General features: G+C 40.7%; 1 protein-coding gene across 6 annotated transcripts; it reads right to left on the bottom strand.

Moving 5' to 3' along the window:
- Positions 1 to 1,457: 1,457 nt before the first annotated feature.
- Positions 1,458 to 18,816, bottom strand: rgs14b (regulator of G protein signaling 14b). Of its 6 annotated transcripts, none has more exons than XM_020622579.1 (20): positions 18,578 to 18,816; positions 14,878 to 14,899; positions 14,577 to 14,728; positions 14,379 to 14,471; positions 13,378 to 13,521; positions 12,936 to 13,112; positions 12,773 to 12,854; positions 12,570 to 12,673; positions 12,162 to 12,380; positions 11,833 to 11,909; positions 11,360 to 11,486; positions 10,316 to 10,397; positions 9,554 to 9,606; positions 8,843 to 8,942; positions 7,255 to 8,288; positions 6,544 to 7,093; positions 2,724 to 2,832; positions 2,576 to 2,653; positions 2,429 to 2,482; positions 1,463 to 1,815 (listed from the first exon to the last, which is right to left on the bottom strand). In XM_020622579.1, exons 1-15 carry the CDS (start codon positions 18,698 to 18,700, stop codon positions 8,023 to 8,025), a joined length of 1,821 nt encoding a protein of 606 aa, XP_020478235.1. In that variant the 5' UTR covers positions 18,701 to 18,816; the 3' UTR covers positions 1,463 to 1,815; positions 2,429 to 2,482; positions 2,576 to 2,653; positions 2,724 to 2,832; positions 6,544 to 7,093; positions 7,255 to 8,022. The 6 variants fall into 6 exon arrangements, with proteins under 6 accessions (XP_020478234.1, XP_020478238.1, XP_020478237.1 ...); XM_020622580.1 differs by having other exon boundaries at positions 6,544 to 6,755; XM_020622578.1 differs by having other exon boundaries at positions 1,458 to 1,815; positions 6,544 to 8,288.
- Between the last annotated feature and the right edge of the window lie 107 nt (positions 18,817 to 18,923).

Raw genomic sequence — 18,923 nt, 5'->3', positions numbered from 1 at the left:
CATCTGTGAAGTCAGAGTAGCAGAACTTAATAACCCCCAAGACTAAGTTGATGTGAGAGCTGGGAGCCAGAGAGAGATAACAGCTCTGTTGTTGTTGTGCAGACAGCTGCAGTTGGTGCTGAGGGGAGAAATCCTTGAGATTTGATGCAGCATTAAGTGGTAGAAAAGAGAAACAGATGTACAGGCACATATGGACACACACAGTCAGTTATACACACTCATGTCAATTGCTGAATCTCTGCATGGCTCAAAAGCTCTTCATATAAAATCCCCATACTGGTGCTAATTCCCTCTCCAGATGTGCAAATCACAGGGAGATTTCTGCACTCACCCAGTCTGGGGATAAACCAAACAGAGGCCACCAGATCAACATACACCATCCTGCTGGTCAGTGTGTTGAGGTGCACGATTCTAGTCCCATTCTGGCCCTCAGTAGGTTGAGCTATCCTCCAATAATCTCACACTGAGGAACACCATATGATGCTTTCTGTAAGCTCTCTGCCTGTTATTTCATCAAAGCTGATCACTGGAACATGTCAATATGGCAAATGATTAATGCCTATTCGTGTTCTTTAAGTTTTAGATGTTGAGGTTATTTTTCATTTTGGTATTTTGTTTTATCTTCAATGCGATGGCAAGGCTACATACTGTACTATTACTCAGATTTTTGTTTAAGTATGCCGATTACAAGAATACTGTACTCAAAAAAATTCATGTCTAAGTTGCTAAACCTCATACATACACAAGAGAATTAGGGCCACTGTAAAAAATGTGTTTGAGTTCTGACTTTTCTCGGGGCAACATGGTGACACTGTGGTTAGCGCTGCTGCCTCACAGCAGAATACTTCTGGTTTAGAGCCACAGCCGACCTGGTGCCTTCCTGTGCTGAGTTTGCATGTTCTCCAAATGCCTGCGTGGGTTCCCTCCGGGTACTCCGGTTTCACCCCACAGTTCAAAGACATGCAGCTCAGGTTGACTGGCACCTCTAAACTGCCCGTAGGAGTGAGTGTGGGTGGTTGTCTGTCAGCCCTGTGATAGACTGGCGACCTGTCCAGGGTGGACCCCACCTTTCACCCAATGTCAGCTGGGATTGGCTCCAGCCCCCCATCACCCTATTCAGGAATAGGCAGTATAGATAATGAATAGATGTACTTTTTCTTATAATTCAGATTTTCTTTCAGAAATATGACTTTAAATCATGAATTCTGACTTTTTAAAGTCAGCTTTAAAGTCACAAGTTTAAGTCATAATTTGAAAAAAAAAAGCCTCACAACTCAAATGTTTTTACAGTGGCCCTAATCTTTTTCTATACATGGAAGATTTGCATCGCATCAATTTAAACCATTTTCACTTCATAAAATTTACTCCCCTTTTAGACAAAGATGAATTTTGTAAATAATTCAGCTCTGCATTAATGCTCGGATGTTTGATGCGAATGAGAACAAATGAAAGATGGACCCACTCAACATCATCACTTTATTGTCAGTGCACATTCAGTTTTATATGTATATGACACACAGTACAAAGTTGTGGCAAATAAATGGATGTCTGTTTGTTTAAATGTTAGTCTCACTGTGTGCGTGTTCAAATCTCTTTTTATACATTTTCTTTCAGCTCTTCATCCATTCATTGCTTACATGTTTTATAATTAGTTTATTATCCTCGATATTTTGCCGGTGAACATATGTACATTTTATGCATGTTGTGTGTATAATGATCTAGTAGCTTGATGATGAGTTTATTATCCTACTGAGCCTTTAATCACTTTAGTTCTTCAGTGGAGGACGAGGGCGTGTCAGAGCCATCCAGACACTCCTGCAACACAGAGAGACAACGAAACAAAACTCTTATTCGCTCAGTGGTTTAAATATGTTTTACTACAATACTTACATGTACATTGCTACTTCATGGGAAGAAAGGCATAAGTATATTACAGTACCATTATTGTTTAGAAATACATTTACCGTACACACACACATATATAAAAAAAAATGTATAAGTATACATGAGCTAGAAAAGATGTGGAAGATGAAGACATAAGTGGCCCCTGTGGTAATAGGAACACTGGGGGCTGTGACCCCCAAACTGGGAGAGTGGCTCCAACAGCTCCCAGCAACAACGTCTGAGATGTCTGTCCAGAAGAGTGCAGTGCTAGGAACAGCTAAGATATTGTGCAGGACCCTCAAGCTCCCAGACCTCTGGTAGAGGACCCGCGCTTGAAGGAAGGAATAAGAGCACCCTGAAGTGGGGCGAGTGGGGATGATATTTTCATATATATATATATATATATACATACACACATATACATACACATACACACACCCACATACACACACACACACACACACACACACACGCATTCAAGTACAATCCAAAGTCAGTTTGTCTTTAAGTATTGAAGTACAGCACACACACATACAAAACTGACCTTCACTCTGTCCAGCTCTGGTCTGCCCGGGAGTGATTTCTGTGAGGAAAACGCCTAGAAGGTAAGACAGGGTAGTCAGATTAGACCTTATTAGTGACAGAGCAAGCAAGAGAAGCTAGGAGGTGTGAATGTCAGGCTGAGTTTCACCCTCTTCGACTGTTGCATCTCGTCTATGGATTTGGACCGGTTCTTCATGTGCTTCTGAGGAGAGGTGGCGGTGGGGGCCTAGAGAGAAGGAGGCCCATATTAGACATGGCCAGGAGTCAAATGATTTGCTTGTTAGGCTTCCACATACCTCATTTGTTTTCTGCTCCATGGCTGACCTGAATATTTTTCTCTGGAGAGGTTCAGTGCTGATGGAAGTTTAGGAGAGAAGATGTTGTCCGGATAGACTGACTGTACAACTACATTAACAGGAGAAAGAAAAGAAAGAAACTTGGCAGAGTTTTATAACCGAACACAATTTACAATACCACTAACAAAACTTCTCGGAGAGAGTATAAATAATAATAAAAGCAATGTTTAGGTTGCATATGGACAAAATGTTATTTTGATTCCTGATCAACCTTGATCACTAGAAAAGCCTGAAGAGCACTAGTCAATGAGAGACCAAAGGAACATTAACACACCAGTTATCACTTTGTTTCACTAGATGGCGCCTCTGACTCAGGGACCCGCTGCTGCTACAACTTTCCTGATCCGACTGTACTGAGGTTTGATTTTCTTCATTGCGTTCACCCTGGAGTTTGGAAGCAGTTATCACACTGGGATGCACACACCCCTGCTCTTATTGTTTCTCATTTTGATTTGCAGAGACGGAAAGAAAACGCACCTGATTCACCTGACTCTCATAAAATTTGTTAACACAGACAGATGCTGCTCCTGTATTTAAAGATCTATCCCAGTGATCAGTAAGTGTTCAGTAGCTGATTGTTATCACATAAAGGCTTGTGTGAGTCCTAACTACAGGGACGCCCCATAGTCCACCACCCAGAATCAGAATGAACATGCAGACTGTAAAGAAGATCATATAAGATTTATAGAATAAATCGTTCTCCCAGCATGAAGGGGTGAAAATATAGAAAAGAAGGAAGAACAGTAATGAAGTCAAAAAGATAACACAACCACACAGACAGGATGGAAACAAGCTTCCTCCTAAATTGAAAAGATACAAAGAACTGGTCAGTCTGTATAAAAGTCATTTTTATAATCCAATGATCTCAGTGCTGCCTGTGGATGTCTCCTTCTGTCTGACAACGGACCACTTAAAACGGTCTCTGGTATCCAAAAGTAAATGGGTTTCCACTGGTTTCCTATTCTGCAAAGTTTTTAAATAAAGGAGATGAAAGAATTTGGAAGATATGACTCTCAAACGGTGCTCATAACAAAACAGTAAAACAGTAATATCCACTGAATATTCTAAACACCAAAGCTTGAGCTTCAAGGGTTATTTTTGACCTTGGAAACAGCAAGCAAAAAAAAAATAAATAAATAAATAAATAAATAAATAAAACTGTCAACACAAGGTGCACTTTCGGTACTGCAAATGTGTGCTGTGCTTTATTTGGTGAAGCCGCCTCATGATTACAGTTACATCAATAAGATCCCCTACAACTGTCAACACTAGTTCAATGTATTTAGGGATTTCTTTTTTTGAGCATTAACAACTAATATGGCAAAGTGCAGTAACATAATTTAAAGCCCTAACAACTCAGCTTCATGTCTTAAGTGTTTCAATTGAACATTAAATATTCATGACTGAATTAACAACATAGTCAAAGTGATCCATATCTGCACTCATCTGCTATTTGGCGATGATCAACCCACAAACTGTCATTTAAAATTTTATTAATGTGTCACTAAATCCTGTGTGCAGAAGTTTGTGCCATCACCTTTGTCTCACCGAGCTACATCTATTTCAGGAGCAAAGAAAAACAAGAATCGGGGTGGAATTACCTAAATTAGTTTGGTTATGCATGCATCAATCCTACTAAAAATCTAATATAGAAAATATGTTTCTTAGGGCTTTAAAGCAAGTTATTCCATCAATTATTTCAATGATAATTACATGATTTCCTCCCAAGATGTATACTTATCATTCAAGTCTCTTGAGATGAGACAACAGTGCTCACAAATAAAATAAAATGTGGAAAATCACTTGTAGCGCTGACTGAACTGACAGTGAACTGCCTACTATCCTGTGGCTCTACAGGAAACATCAGCCCAGAGCTAATAAAAAATAAATGGGAACAGATCGACAGGAGCTCACTCACCCACTGTGATGCCTGACGTTGGCAGGCATGGTAGCACCACATGTGATGCTTCAGAGAGCTCCATTAGAAAGTCCCAGCTGGACTGGAATATATGTGATATTCAACAAGACCCTCCCTTCAAACCAAAGGGATGTGGCTGGAAGTGCATCTCCTTTATAGCTGAGGTAGAAATGCCCTGTAGCTTTGAGAAACCCTTTTCCATAAATTAATCCACATGAGCAAACCAGCAACAGCCCAGCGACACATCCAAAAACTCTAGACCGCATTGTGGTAAGCATACAAAAATGTATATGGGCAAATGAATAAAATGGTCATGTGTTATTGGCGAACAAGGGCAAGACTGAGTCTTTCTCCTTAAAACCTACTCAAGAGCTCTTTCTGCAAGGATGAGCATATTGAATATTTTGCCTCGCAGTCTTTTCAACCATTTTCCTCCTCCCATCACTTTAACCATGACGCTGCAAGAGGAAGCTGACAAATCTGAAGCAGAAGTTTAGAGTACTTGGCCTTTACAATCTGCAATAAAGTACTGATGGGAATGTTTGTATTATTAAATGAAGAAAATCTGTTTCCAAGATTTGAATCCTAACATGAGCAGAGACCACAGCTGAGTGGTGGTTCAGAGCTAATTAACTCCTCAGCTGAGACGCACAACATGATAAGAGCTTCTTGAGCTTAATTTCAATGTGTTGAAGAGCTTCATAAGCACAGACAAGATATCCAAAAGAACAGTTCAAGTTGCATATACCTCATCACTCTTGCTGCCTTCTTGCACTTCACTGAGAATGGGCTGCCCAAAGACTACTGGCTAGATACAATCATCTCTGATTGTGCCTACAAGTGACTGGTCATCAGTGTTCATTAATCAACAATGACAAGAATTAACCATTGAGCCATGAGTTGCGTGACGAATACCTTAGGGATAGCCACTGTAATTCCAGTCCAAGAGATCAAAACAATGTTGTCACCTGACATCTGTGCTAGTGAACATGCTAATCACAAAAGCTCACATACTCAGAATTATACAGGCTGTTATAGCACATAGGGACAAATGTGCTTAGAGCCACCGATGTGAATGGACAGTAACTGCATTGGCAGAGAGCAGACAAAGATGCCTCACAGTGGCAAGGACATTATGTCCTGTAATTGATGATGATGGCCAGTCTGTTATGCTCAGGTGGGCCACACACATACACACATACTTGTACATCCCCAGCTGAATGAATGTAGTCAGGAGTCATCCAGTGCAGCTGCTCCCAGCCTGAATCACAGCTCAGCCATGTGTATCGCATCTAATAACAGAGTCAGTGCTAATGAAGCCGCTATCATTTTCATTTTTTAATACATTGAGTGCAGACCCTATCCTCTGTCTGAGCCAAATTTGCAAAGCACAGTAACGTGCAAAGCATTGATCTGATTGTCCCCCCCTCAGTCACTTACTATGCATCTCTCTGCAGCACTCTCAAAGGCACGGTGAGAACCATTCACAGCTCCCATTAGCAAAAGGACTGAGTTCAGAAAATAAACACTTCCAGATGTTCAAAGCTGTTTTTCCCCCATTTATCCCAATGAAAAAGCAGTACATAAGAAAACCAGAGATAGCATTGGCAGTCAATCTAAAAGAAATAAGCTTTTCTATGAATGAGATGAAGACATTTAAATCAAGCACAGAAATGCTGTGAGTGAAAAACAGGAGGAAAGAATGAACGATGGGAGTGACAAAGGGGAATAAAGGGGGAGGCAGACATTTACTGACTGAACAAGTGCCGCAATCACCCAAGAAGAAGAAGAAGAAAAAAAAAGGGATTAATGAAATGCCTTGGGGAAAATTCAGACGCTCACCTCCTTTTTCTCCCCTCTTCCTTCTCAGCGCAGCAGACGTGCAGTGGGGTAGGTGGCACTCTTCATCTCACTGCTGCTATGCTGTCTGTGAGAGCACACCCCTCTCTGCCCATTCATAGCTCCGCCAACACACCACTCATGCATGGATGCATACACTCACATATACCACCAGGTGTGTCAATCACACCTCTGCATGCCAGTGTGTCTGGCAGCTGTGGATGTGACAGGTAGGAAGCAGGTATTATAAGCTTAATATTATGCTGATATTGACAGCTGTGTTGTTTGGCTCAGGCTAATTGCTTTAGTCACAATCACATCTACGAGCATGCATGATACAGGCAAGGTGGATGAATGAGATGCTTCCCCAACTCATACAGTCACATACTCTGCTGTTGCTGACATCATCCATGTGGATGAATCCATCTATGACTCATCAAATGCATTTTGTAACTCATATAGTAGACACACACACACACACACACACACACACACACACACACAGTTAGTCCTCCAAGGTTCCTGAACTGGAAAACACCTTCCAGCAACAAATCTGCAGACAGATGACGCAGGTGATTGGCTACAAACCCTTTGTCATGAGCCAGTCACAGCACTTGTATGATCACTTTCTTTGTGCAAAAATGACATCAGTACATGACATTTACACAGGATATACAAAAAAAACACAAATGGACAATCAAATCAAACACCTACCTAGATGGATTCTGGTAAGATTCACACTGCATGAGTCACACAGCCAGTCCACTGGGGCTGTGGGATTTAGCTGCACCACATACAAAACCAAATTGCACAGCATTTGTCAAGCCAGCAACTGACCTCGGTGAATTATCCAAAATATTCCTCAAAGGCCTGAAAGCTGAAACCGGACATGAATCACATGAAATTTATACAGACAAGATCATATCTCATCATAAAATACTTTAATTCTTTGGATACACCCTGTGGGATTGTTTTGATGATCACATCTGACTGTCTCTCCTAATACCACATCATTAATGTAGCTTGAGGGGACAGGAAAATAGGACTGACAAGATCACAGCACACCACATGCATTTAGAGTTAGTACCACAAACACACAATGGAAAACGATCAGTAGGCACACAAAATGGAGGTTATAATTAAAAATGTTCATTAAAATATTCAATAAACTTATATGAAATAAAACTGTGCAATTCACTTCCCCCCTCCCCCATTTAGTGTTTTGGCATGACACTAAATGCTTGCCATGATCTTTCTCCTTTGCGTATTGCCTCAAGAGGCCAATTATCTGTAGCAGATAGCTGGATCACACTGCTGTCTGGGAGCTTACTGCAAATCAGTGATTAAAAGTGCTTGACTGTTTAGAGCTAAAAGTTATTTTCTTCTTCAGACATGATTGGCAACATGATGTTGTGAGATTTGTTGTAGTTTCTGATCATGTCTTTGTGTATCCTACATATAACCTATTTCAAACTGTTTTCTTTAAGTCTTTGGATTTTGATTCTGAAGAGTTGGGGCTTTCCTCTGCTGCTGCAGCTGGACTGGGCAACTTGTTGTCTTGTCTTCTGAGTCCTTCGATTCTGCAGTGGAGGAGATGGCCGTGCTAGTTTCATCTGGCTGCGTCTCCTGCCCCTGGTCAGAAGGCAACTGCAGGAACAGAGGGAGCTCTAGCTGCTCTTTGGTCAGAAGGCCTCGCTGGTCATCAACCCTGCAGCACTGAGCCCTTGTCAACATGTCCAGAAACCCAGCTGCAAAAAATAAAGTGTTAACATTGATTTCACACAAAATAAATAAGGTACTGTTTTGTAACACTATGTCAGTAATGCTTGGCCTCACGTTATTCTTGAACTGTAAAGCTTTTATGACCCCATTTAATTCTCTGCAGTCTCCTGTCCTGACTAGGGTTGGGCGGTATAGATAACATCTATCATGCAACTTCATACTGCAGTACTGATTTAATGCATTCTTGAATATTTCCTGAAAACTCACCTGAGAATTTTCAGATGAAATGTTTCTTCTTGAGCTTAAAACAGTGGCTCAGTCAATCTAGAAGTCTGTTCTGGACTTTTCAGTCACATTACAAAGAATTTTTTTTTTTTCCTCCATCTGCTGGAAAGGTTTGTGTGATACAACATGACTGAACTGACTGTTTATTGTTAGGCTGTATAAAATCCAGGCATTTCACCACATTAAAAACTAATGTAAATTCAGTGTTGCTATATACTCCTTGTTAGTAGTTGTCATCTTACAGTTTGTTTCATCATAGTGCCCAACCCTACTAGATACCACTGAGGTGTCCTACCATCCATCTCGTGGCTCTTACTGGGCTTGGGCTGATTCTTGGTTCTGTCCGTCTTCAACGATGATCGGGTGTTTAGACCACCTCCACTTGCTGCTCCTGCCTGAGAAAATAATGTAAGAGGCTTTACAATCCCCAAAACAGGAGAAAGATATTAACTATGAATTCTACAAATCACACAAGAATTTGTTTTTTTATAAAAGAAACATTATGCTGGTGGGTGTGCAGAATTCTTGGGATATGTCAAACAACCCTCCATTTACTCTCAACTGCAGCTACACGTGGTGAATATGAGCACGACTGTTCATCTATTTCTAATGTATATGTTGTGCTATAAAAAAAAATCCATAATTTACCAAAAAGGTACTGCCCATATTAGGCACATTACTTTGTGCAACAACCCCACAACGCAATGTGCTGTATTTCATAAATGCAGAAACATTCTCTATACAGTTTTCCATACAATACAAAAAGAATTATCTATACAGAGGACATGCTCCAGATAGTTCATTTCTAATAAGAATATAATCAAGGTTAATAACCAAAAGCATCCAAGTTTATTTATTATTCTAAATAAATAATCTTTTCATGACACACAACTATGTATACATTTCCCAGTAGATAGTGTCAGGATCACAAAGAAGCACCCCGGTTTCTGTATGATGGCAACAAGATTTGTGTTTGGTGTTTAGAGATCTATTAACAATCTCTCACCTGTGTGTCTGCAGCAGAACGGCTGCCCTTGAAAATAGTGCTCTGGTCTTTTCCTCTTCAAACCACACACACACACACACACACACACACACACACACACACACACACACACACACACACACAAATCAATTCCCAACAGTTCTGTTGCTTCCAGTACAAACACAGTCATTAGGTTGTTGCTGATGCTACAAAACTTAACTTCTCCACTGTGTTAAACACTGACATCATCCAGGTAAAATATTCTTGAGAGGAAGTAAACTGTTCCCCCTGGGACACAGCCACTCTAATCAAATCCATTTCCCTCTTCCTACATGCAGTGAGTGGAGCAGAGGCAGGGAGCACTGATCCAAAGTGAAGTTGGTTCTGGTCTCTCAACAGCTAGGAAATGAGGTGAGTGAATTCAAAGTGACAGCACTCAACTAACTGAATGGACTCAGGCATTTCAACCAAACAGAAAAGAGAGAGAGAGAGAGAAAGAGGGGAACACAGAGGAAAACCAGGGCAATAAAGTGGACAGTAGAAAGACTTTCTGTTCTACAAGCTAAAAGGAAGCAAGAGCCAAGAGATGCAGAAACACTTTCTAGGACCCATTAAAGAACCAATTAAATTAAGAGACAGGCACAGCTAGAGGAGATCACACAAAGCAGTGATGCATCACTTGACTAAACTTATTTCATTTTCTCATGGGCCAGGTTCTTTTCATGTTGAGGCTGCCTTTGTTTTTAAGCTAAAAACCATTAGATTTTGGGTCAACACATTTACCTTTGATTTTATCAAGCCTTAGCGTCTTATTGGCCAGGCTGAATACAGTGCTGCTCATGTTCACGGGCTCGTCACTTCCAACCTAAACAAACAAGAAAAAAAAAAGTGAATGATTCCAGTTGGGCAGACCCTGACACACTGAGTTGCACAGTTTTGTGGGGATGAACCATCAAGACCCCAGAGAACATGGGGGGGGGGATTATTTTACATAATCACATTAAAATTACAGACATTAAAATGCATTCTGATTTGTAAACTGTTGCCTGGCAACAAGGACAGGGCTTCTTAAAGCAGTACGTTTAAACCAAAGTGGATTAAGAAGGCTTTATAAGGACCTGCTATCATTATTATTATTTTAGACAGTAATGGTGGGTCATGGGAACACTGAATAGTTCCAAACATTAGAGGCGTCACCATAGAGCTGCACTGACTTAGCCACCATCTTTCAAGTTTAAATCAATAGCAGTAATTATAGTTGAGATATTTTAAATTAACACGTTTCAAAACATGTTGACTGTCCTTCTCAAATATTGTCACTTTAATAAATAGTTACATAGCTTACCAGCTAAATTAGCTGAGCCAAAAACAATTAATCTGCAAGGCTGTACAAGTCGTTAAAAATAGTAATTACTGATAAATCCTGCTGTTCCCTACAGAAAAAGGATCCTAATTCACTGTTTGAAGCTACGAGTCACATGACTCGCTGCCGTTTTGACCCCTCAGCGTCACACCAGCTTTGGTTTAGATATGGTACTTTTAGAAGTCGAGTCATTAAAGTGAATTTTCTTCACAAAACATAACTTTATTACATCCAGGTTAGAACTATCTGACAACCTCACCAGCTCTCTGCTTTTGTCATCATGTCTCCATCCAAAACTTGCCATTTTAAAAAGCAATTACAGGTTTCAGAACTGAACTCGATCAATTGATAGTACAGTTAAACCATCAGTAAACCCAAATATTTGCAATTGAGAGAAAACATTTATTTATTAGAGTACCTAATCAAGCATATTATGGTCTCATTCATACATACTATGCCCTCACCATGGTGATCACAACCTCTGGCAGCTTGAGCTGGTGCTTCTGCATCACCGTAGAGAGGACGTCCTGCAGCGTCTTATAAGACTTCGCTACAATACCCACAGTTTTACCAGTGAAGGCAATCTCCAGCCTGAAACACACATGCATTTCAATAATCCACACACAAAATCAGATGAAAGTAGAGTCTAGTATCATTAACATCTAAATCTTGCAAACCTTGTAGACACACTAAAATCTACCACGCAGTGACCTCTTAGCAGGAGAACAAAATTTTTAATAAGTACATATTCGATGCAAATAGTGACTAAATTGTTTTAGCCCAGAGAATCAGCCTCTGAGTCTGGTGTTAACACAAGGACTTCCCTCTATCATAGTGAGAAGTGATATGCTGTAGTGAGAATGGGGGTGTGAAAGTCTGCTAGAGAATCAAAGACAGAAAAATAAAAAGGAAGTGGAGGAAATGACAATTGACTCACGCAAACGTCACCCTGAGCTCTAGAGAAACCTGCTGATCTCTCAAAATTGAGCAGTCCTGATCCAGCAATAAGGGCTGCTGTAGAGAGAGCAAACATCAGACACAGAAAAATGAAAAGTGACATCAACTGCAACAACTTTAAAATAAGTTATACCGAGTTTCAGAAATGAAACAGAGATGAGGCTATTAAGAAGAACAGGAAGAGGGCAGTCATGTTTCCCATAATGACTGTTATAAAACAGTTTTTCAGCATGTCACAGCAGATACCTTTTGAACAGCTTCAAGTTGTAAAGTTATGGCTGATGCAGGACAGAGCAGCCATGTGCTCACCTTGTCCTTGCCATGAAGGTAGATGACGACATCCTTCAGTGGGAAGCCTCTCTTCTCACACAGGCTCGCAAGCATTTTTTTAATGGGTTGGCCATTAGGTGTGGGAGCCAGGGAAGCACTGCCATCAGGTAGGTAGACACAGCAGTAGCCCCCCTCCACCCCAGGCCGACTCCCACCTTCACTACCCTGATCTGGAGACCGGGGACTCGATCTGCCGTTCTACATCACAGATGGAGAAGAGAGAAAAAAATTGAAGAGCGAAAAATACATTTCACAATGATAGTCATTTCCCTCTAAACTGTCTTTGTTATCCTCTGGTCATGCACCTTACTGCCATCAAACCATGCATTTAAAAGGGATTTCTGGTAAACCAACACCAGCTGAGGTACAATACAGAAATGCACTGACCTCTGTCCGCCTGCAGAGGGGACTGAGCTCCATGCTGCTGGTAGACTTGTTCGGCACAGGGGACTCTTTCCGGGAGATCGAACCCTGGGTGTTGGTTGCATCTACTGTAGGTAGGATTTTTTTTTTTTTTAATGATAAGAACACAGCTAGGGGGAAATTACAAAATGAAGTCACAGATTGTACATGAAGGCATCACACACTACCTCCCCAGGACCCTCTTTTATTTTGTCGTTTCTCAGAGGCACTGTTCCCACCTGGTAAGCTGTTGGAGTCTGATTTCTTGTTCTGTTTGAGACAGAAAACAATAATCACACACAATGTTTGGCTTTCATGTGCCCTCAGTCCATTTTCTCACAGTCCATCTACCTTTTTTCCTCTCAGTGTAGGGCTTCTGGTGGCCACATCGTCCCAGGATCCCATGTGAACCGGCTCTTGGGAGAGCTGAGGTAGAAGTTTGCCTTCTACACTTGCCAAGGAGCAACTCTGGTAGAGAGGAGAGCGCACAAAGCGCCTGTAGCTGTCCATCTTCATCAGTTTAAATATCTAACACAAAGCATGGAGAGTGGTAAACATAATTTGGGGCAGCTGTGGCTCAGGAGGTAGAGCAGGTCATCTCCTAACTGGAAGGTTAGTGGTTCTGGTGAGGTCACTGGTGTGTATGGGTGAATGGCCAGACAGCATGAACGCACTTTTCTACACATTGCAGCACACGCAAAGAGCTATACAAGTATAAAACCCATCAGCCAAGGCACTATCAATGTATCTATGCATTAGTGAGCCAATATGAGAGTACAGACTTTAAACAGACCTGTGTTTGAGCCTTGTTAAACATGTCAGGTGTGGGCTGTTCCAGGTCCTTTTCCTCTGTCTTGGCAGAGTCGTCAATGTTGACTGAGTAGGGAGCGCTGTCAGAAAGGTAGGTGCTGTAGATGGAGTGAGCTGTTGCTTTCAGCTGGAAACGACAGCTTCATCAGATTGAATCCTCCTGATAATGAGAAATGACCTACACTTTGTTTCCTAATCACTGTTTCTAAACCGATGAGACATCGACAAGAATAAACGTCAATGTCCATGACACATTAGCTTTCCTTTGGATTTCATCTGGCCATTTAGTTTTCAATACCCACCTAAGGCACCATTGTGTGTATATATCTATTCACTGGCTTGGTCTCTTTCCTGCTTAAGTGTTGGTCACTTCCTGTATCAGGAATCAAATCAACCCTTCCAAGCATTCACTCTGAGATCAATTTATCACTAAGAGGCAATTCATTTCCCAGCGAGCTGAGCAACCAAAGAAACCAACATGTGGACAGGCACCAACCTCACCAATTTCTGCACATCCTTGTTTCTTGACCAACAAAATAAAAAACAAACCAATATTTCCATCTGGAAGTCATCAAATAGATCTAATGTTGATATTTGTTTCCAAAACTAGCAGCCATTTCTAGCTAACTAGTCACCTTTTTTAAAAAACACTGCTGTAAAAGAGCACATATCTAAAAAAAAATAAAATAAATAAAAGTATGTAAAAACACATCATATATCACTGAACTCAACAGAAAATGTATCAGTTGTTGATTAATTCTACATAGGTGCCTAGAAACCACTGGACCACACAGTGCAACTGCTCCACTACATCAAAATGGCAACCTCATTACCCTAACTGTAAAAATTCAATGTCTTCTCTACAAAGATGTGTATTTAGGTAAAAACTATGAAAAGAATCTTTGGTTGATTAAAACATCATTATGAGCCACAAATGACAGATGAGCTAATTCACTATGTAAAGAGGTAAAAGTGCTATCTTACCTCACCCAAGGAGGTGGCTGGGATCTTCCTGAACTTTTCACAAGCTTGCCAGAATAAAATGTTCTCCACACTCACTTCAGATTTCAAGAAGGCCTGTGGAGAAACATGCATAAACACAGAATGAACACACATAGTAAGAGGCTGTTAGAAAATATCGGCCCTTCGATTTCCTGAACATATCACTACAATGTGACTCACAGCAAAGTACTGAACCCCACAGGGGTCCTCCAATAGCTTCTCAAAGGAAACGGCCCAGCTCAGCACATTGTTAGCTGGGCCAGGCTCTCCACCCGGAGTCCCTGGAAGGCTGGAGCTGCTGCCTCCACAGACTCGCGCAGACATGCTCAGCTCTACAACAATTTCAGACACCAACCATTTATCAGTACAGAAAAGCAGAACCAATAATGAAACTGAATCAAATATTTTCTTCTGTCATGCATAGACATGTTCAGGTTGTAGAAATGTGTCATGTGTCAGTGTGCACGTTGTTTAGTCTTACCTCCATCTGACACTGCCTGGCTCTGTGAAGAAAGAGATAGGACAAGGAGCTTTACAACATTAAAACCTACACAAACATCTGATAAGGTGGTACACACTTTGCTGAGGCTGTCATGGACAAATTGTCCATTATCGGATAAATTTCAGTCACTTCATTGAAACATAAGCATAAATATCCTATTTAAATGCATACTATACATCTGTAAATGACAAACTATGTAGCTAAAAATATGAAACAGTACAGTACATCATACAACCATTACCAGCTGAAGGTTTGGACACACATTCTCACTTAATTCATTTGGAAAGTATATCCAAACTTGACCGGTCATGGCGATCAATAGCTTTACAATGTTCTAACAAGTCATCATGTATTCAAAGCACACAAACCACCATTTAGGAAGTGAAATGTAAGCACCAGCTGCATTTTGTTTTTTTGTCCTCTGTGTAACAGTGTAGTGCAATCAGGCAAGGCTGTTTTCACAGGAAGTGGTTGGGGCACAGACAACAACAGCTCTCATTCAGCTTTCAGTGCTCATAAATTCACATCTACTTGTAAAAGTTGTCTCTCTCAGTTCCAGCAGTCATAAGTTGAATTCAAACTCTTTGCACAACTGTTGCTGAGAACCATGTTTGCGTGTTAGGTGTCCTTCGCCTATTAAGGATATCAAGATAATGTTAAACCTCCAGGGAGGTATTTCAGAGAAGAGCTTTAGTAGGTTGATTGTTTAAAAAAAAAGAAACTGAGTGAAACCCTGGATGTTCACATCCAAGAATTTACAAACAGTATCTCTTTGGCTCCCAGCACAAGGGTCCATTCTACCCCCCTTTAAATAATATTTCAAATTTACTGGATTCATGAGCTGGAGTTTCTGTGTTTTTTTCTGGGTTTCCTCTGGTTTCCTCCCACAGCCATGTGGTTTTCAAATCTAAAATTGCCCAGAGGTGTGAACAGTAGAGCGTTTTCATGTGCAGTAGGTTTGTCCTGCCCAGAATACACTGGGTGTTGGGTAAATAAAAATAAAACCTGAAGTGACTGTCACCACTAATAGTTACTCACCATCTCAGTGCTATTTGGTGGAGACTTCCGTTTTGTGTACTCCTTAGAAAATGACTAACATCTTGCTTCACATGTTGAAATGTTTAATCAAAGAGCAGTAGGCTAAATGTAATCATTTGTTGATACTATTTGTGGCAGTGCAGTTTTGCTATGTAAAATATGACTTTTTACATTTATCTTCATACATTTCTGATCTCCTTAAAGAATCCAAACCCAGCAGGGCTCTGAGATCCCAAGGAAGCAGTCAGCTGGTAAAACCTTGGGTCAGAACCAAAGAGCCTGAATCTGCTTTTAGCCACAACGCCGCACACAGATGGAACCAACTTCCCGATGACCTTAAAGGTGCCACAACTCTAGCCACTTTCAGGTCTCATTTGTTTGTCTGGTTTTTATGTACCGTAATGGCAAGATTTCAGTTTGAGACCTTTATTTTGTCTTTTTGTTCTCATTTTCAATTTATATACATTATCTAAATGTATATAAAATGAAATAAAAGTCCATCTTATCTTTGACCTAATTTCCGATTAGCCACATCAAAGCTACAAACTGACTCAAACAAAAGTATCATATTATGAGAAAGAAAACAATTTGTTCTCAGCATCCACTGATGTAACACAAAAATCCAGATCAAACCCAAGAGGCTAAAACTAGCTCAGGTTTATCAGGTACAAAAGAATTTCTGCACAGTAAAAGGTATGGAAACAAGGCCCATCTTAGAGGCTCAAAACCCTTTAAGACAAGAAGAATGTAGCCACAACTTTAATGTTTTTTATGTTACACCAAAAATATGTGTGTGTGAATATTCATGCATGCAAATAAAATGTGTCATTGCAGTTCTGCACTCGACAATAGCTCAAAGACAATCGGTCTTGTACCACTGATAAACTTTGACTATATAAGGCCAAGATGGGCTGGCTGTTTTTGCAGGTGTGAACTCTACTGTGACTCTGCCTCATCACTTTTTTGTTCTACTGCTCAAACGCTGCCCCAAAGACACAAGGCAGCAATACATGTCAAATACACTTTAAGAAAGCACACACTTCATTCTGTTTTATACCAGCTAATGAAAATTTATTAGTCTTAGACCTCTTGTTCTTGTACACTGCAACAGAGAACAGTAAGGATTAGGACTCTCTGTGTATCCTTTGAAGGAGAGGCAAGATATGCAAACCTGCCGTATATAAGGAAAGAGTCTGATGTAGCACCAATGACTGGAACATTTTCAATCACACAAAATCCAAAGCACACAAAGTCTTTTAAAACCATGCCAATATCCAGGTCTTGTCTGCCTGTGCAAAACATTTTTATATAGGCTTTCACACCTTAATCCAATTTAAGAAATGTAATGGTCTTGCAAAGGAGTGGACCCAAGCCAACTCAGCCTACACATGACAGATTGGCAAACGGGCATGGCTTGGTTTCCGTTTCTGATTCAGGCAGGCTCGGTCTGTTTTCAACCAACTAACAGTCTGATTGGCTTTGGCACTGCTGATGAGGGGAGGTGGATAATAAAAGCACACAGGAACACTGCTCTACACTCTTAGTACTCCGACCTGCATGCCACCTTAATAGTATCAGCACCTTTATAAATGCAGACTGAAAACACACACCAAAACTAAAAAAAAAAAAAAAAGATGATGTTCCTGTTCATTTAAAATCTTTCCAAGGCTATAACTTACAACAGGTATTCAGCATATAACACAGTGAACTCCAACATTATCCTCTTAAACAAAAGTTCACTCACTCTGAAATTCTGCAGCTATAGAACCAAATCGAACCCAACTAGACTGTGGCCAACTCACCATGTGGCCAACAGGAATCCCTAAAGCATTGTAGTTCTTCGCCATGGTGGCCCAAACGCCAGACTGTGAGCAGAAGTCTTATGCGATGTGTACTATCAGGGCACACAGTAAAGTGCTCCACCCAAAATCATGCACATTGTTCATACACACACACAGTGAAAAACTCATCACTTGTGTCTTCCTGTCACTTCCTGCCTTGAAGGGGAAGTCTTGCCATAGCAACAAGCCACAAAAGAGGAAGTATGGTTACTATGATCTAACTGTTCTCAGCCTATGTCTTGAGAAACACTGTGATGTGGGAACACTCGAAGGCAACAGCACTCGTGCTGCTTTTGACGTACAGTAACTTGGTGCAGCTTACAACTGTTATAGAATCTGGACTGCAAATTTGCAGCTATGATGCTGCATCTGAAGATTTTTTTTTAGCCCAAGTCACAGTTTTCTTCTTCTTTCTTTTAGTCATAGTCAAGTCTCCTTGTTTGTTTGTGGACCACAATCATATGAGTTTCTTGTGTAATCAATGACAATGCTACTTGTCTAAATAAGCTCAACTTTTTTTGGAAATCATTGAAATTTAGGCATAAAAGTAGAAAACATAATGCATTCCAAATGCTTTCTATAGTTACATGATGTCAAATTGATGGTATTCCCTAAACATCTCCAAGCTTCAATAGATAGGGCAGTTATCACCATAACATCTCTCAATCAGTTATGGGCTTTCTTAAAAAAAATGCAAAACATCCTCCAGTGTCTGTGACAAATATACTACACCTGCACTGTCAGACAGATGAGCATGCATTTGATCTTCACTTAAGTTGTGTGCAAAATGACTGTCATACCTGGGTAGCTGGCACCACGCCAGTGGTTATGTTGCACCGCATGTCATATTTCCTGTATTGCCTTTGTGCTGTGTGTTTTACCAAGTGGGAAAACCTGTGATAAAGCCCTCTGAAAGTCATCATCTTCAGAAAAACAAACACACTGCTACCAGCCAGGAGAAAAGCCTTGAAACCTACAGATCAGTTAATTAACAGCTTTAATGTCACCTGATTCCTTCAACGAGTCCTGACATGCAAACAAGCAAACGGCACAGGTGAAGCTGGACATTTTAATTAAAGGTGTATGTTATTTCCTCCTGGGAAAATGGTGACAGCAGCTGTCCTGTCTGCTTCTGCCTGGATATCA

This window comes from Monopterus albus, unplaced genomic scaffold, assembly GCF_001952655.1.
Source record: "Monopterus albus unplaced genomic scaffold, M_albus_1.0 scaffold282.1, whole genome shotgun sequence".
NCBI lineage: Eukaryota > Metazoa > Chordata > Actinopteri > Synbranchiformes > Synbranchidae > Monopterus > Monopterus albus.
The sequence above is the reverse complement of the archived record's forward strand: the minus strand, read 5'-3'. Positions and strand labels throughout refer to the sequence as shown.

Excerpts from the sequence above, each read along its gene's own strand:
- rgs14b (XM_020622578.1), bottom strand. The coding sequence starts at position 18,700 with ATGATGACTTTCAGAGGGCTTTATCACAGGTTTTCCCACTTGGTAAAA. Across the intron at positions 14,900-18,577 it reads GCGTGGTGCCAGCTACCCAG|AGCCAGGCAGTGTCAGATGG; the intron begins GTATGACAGTCA and ends CTTTCTTCACAG. Across the intron at positions 14,729-14,877 it reads CCAGGCAGTGTCAGATGGAG|AGCTGAGCATGTCTGCGCGA; the intron begins GTAAGACTAAAC and ends AAATTGTTGTAG.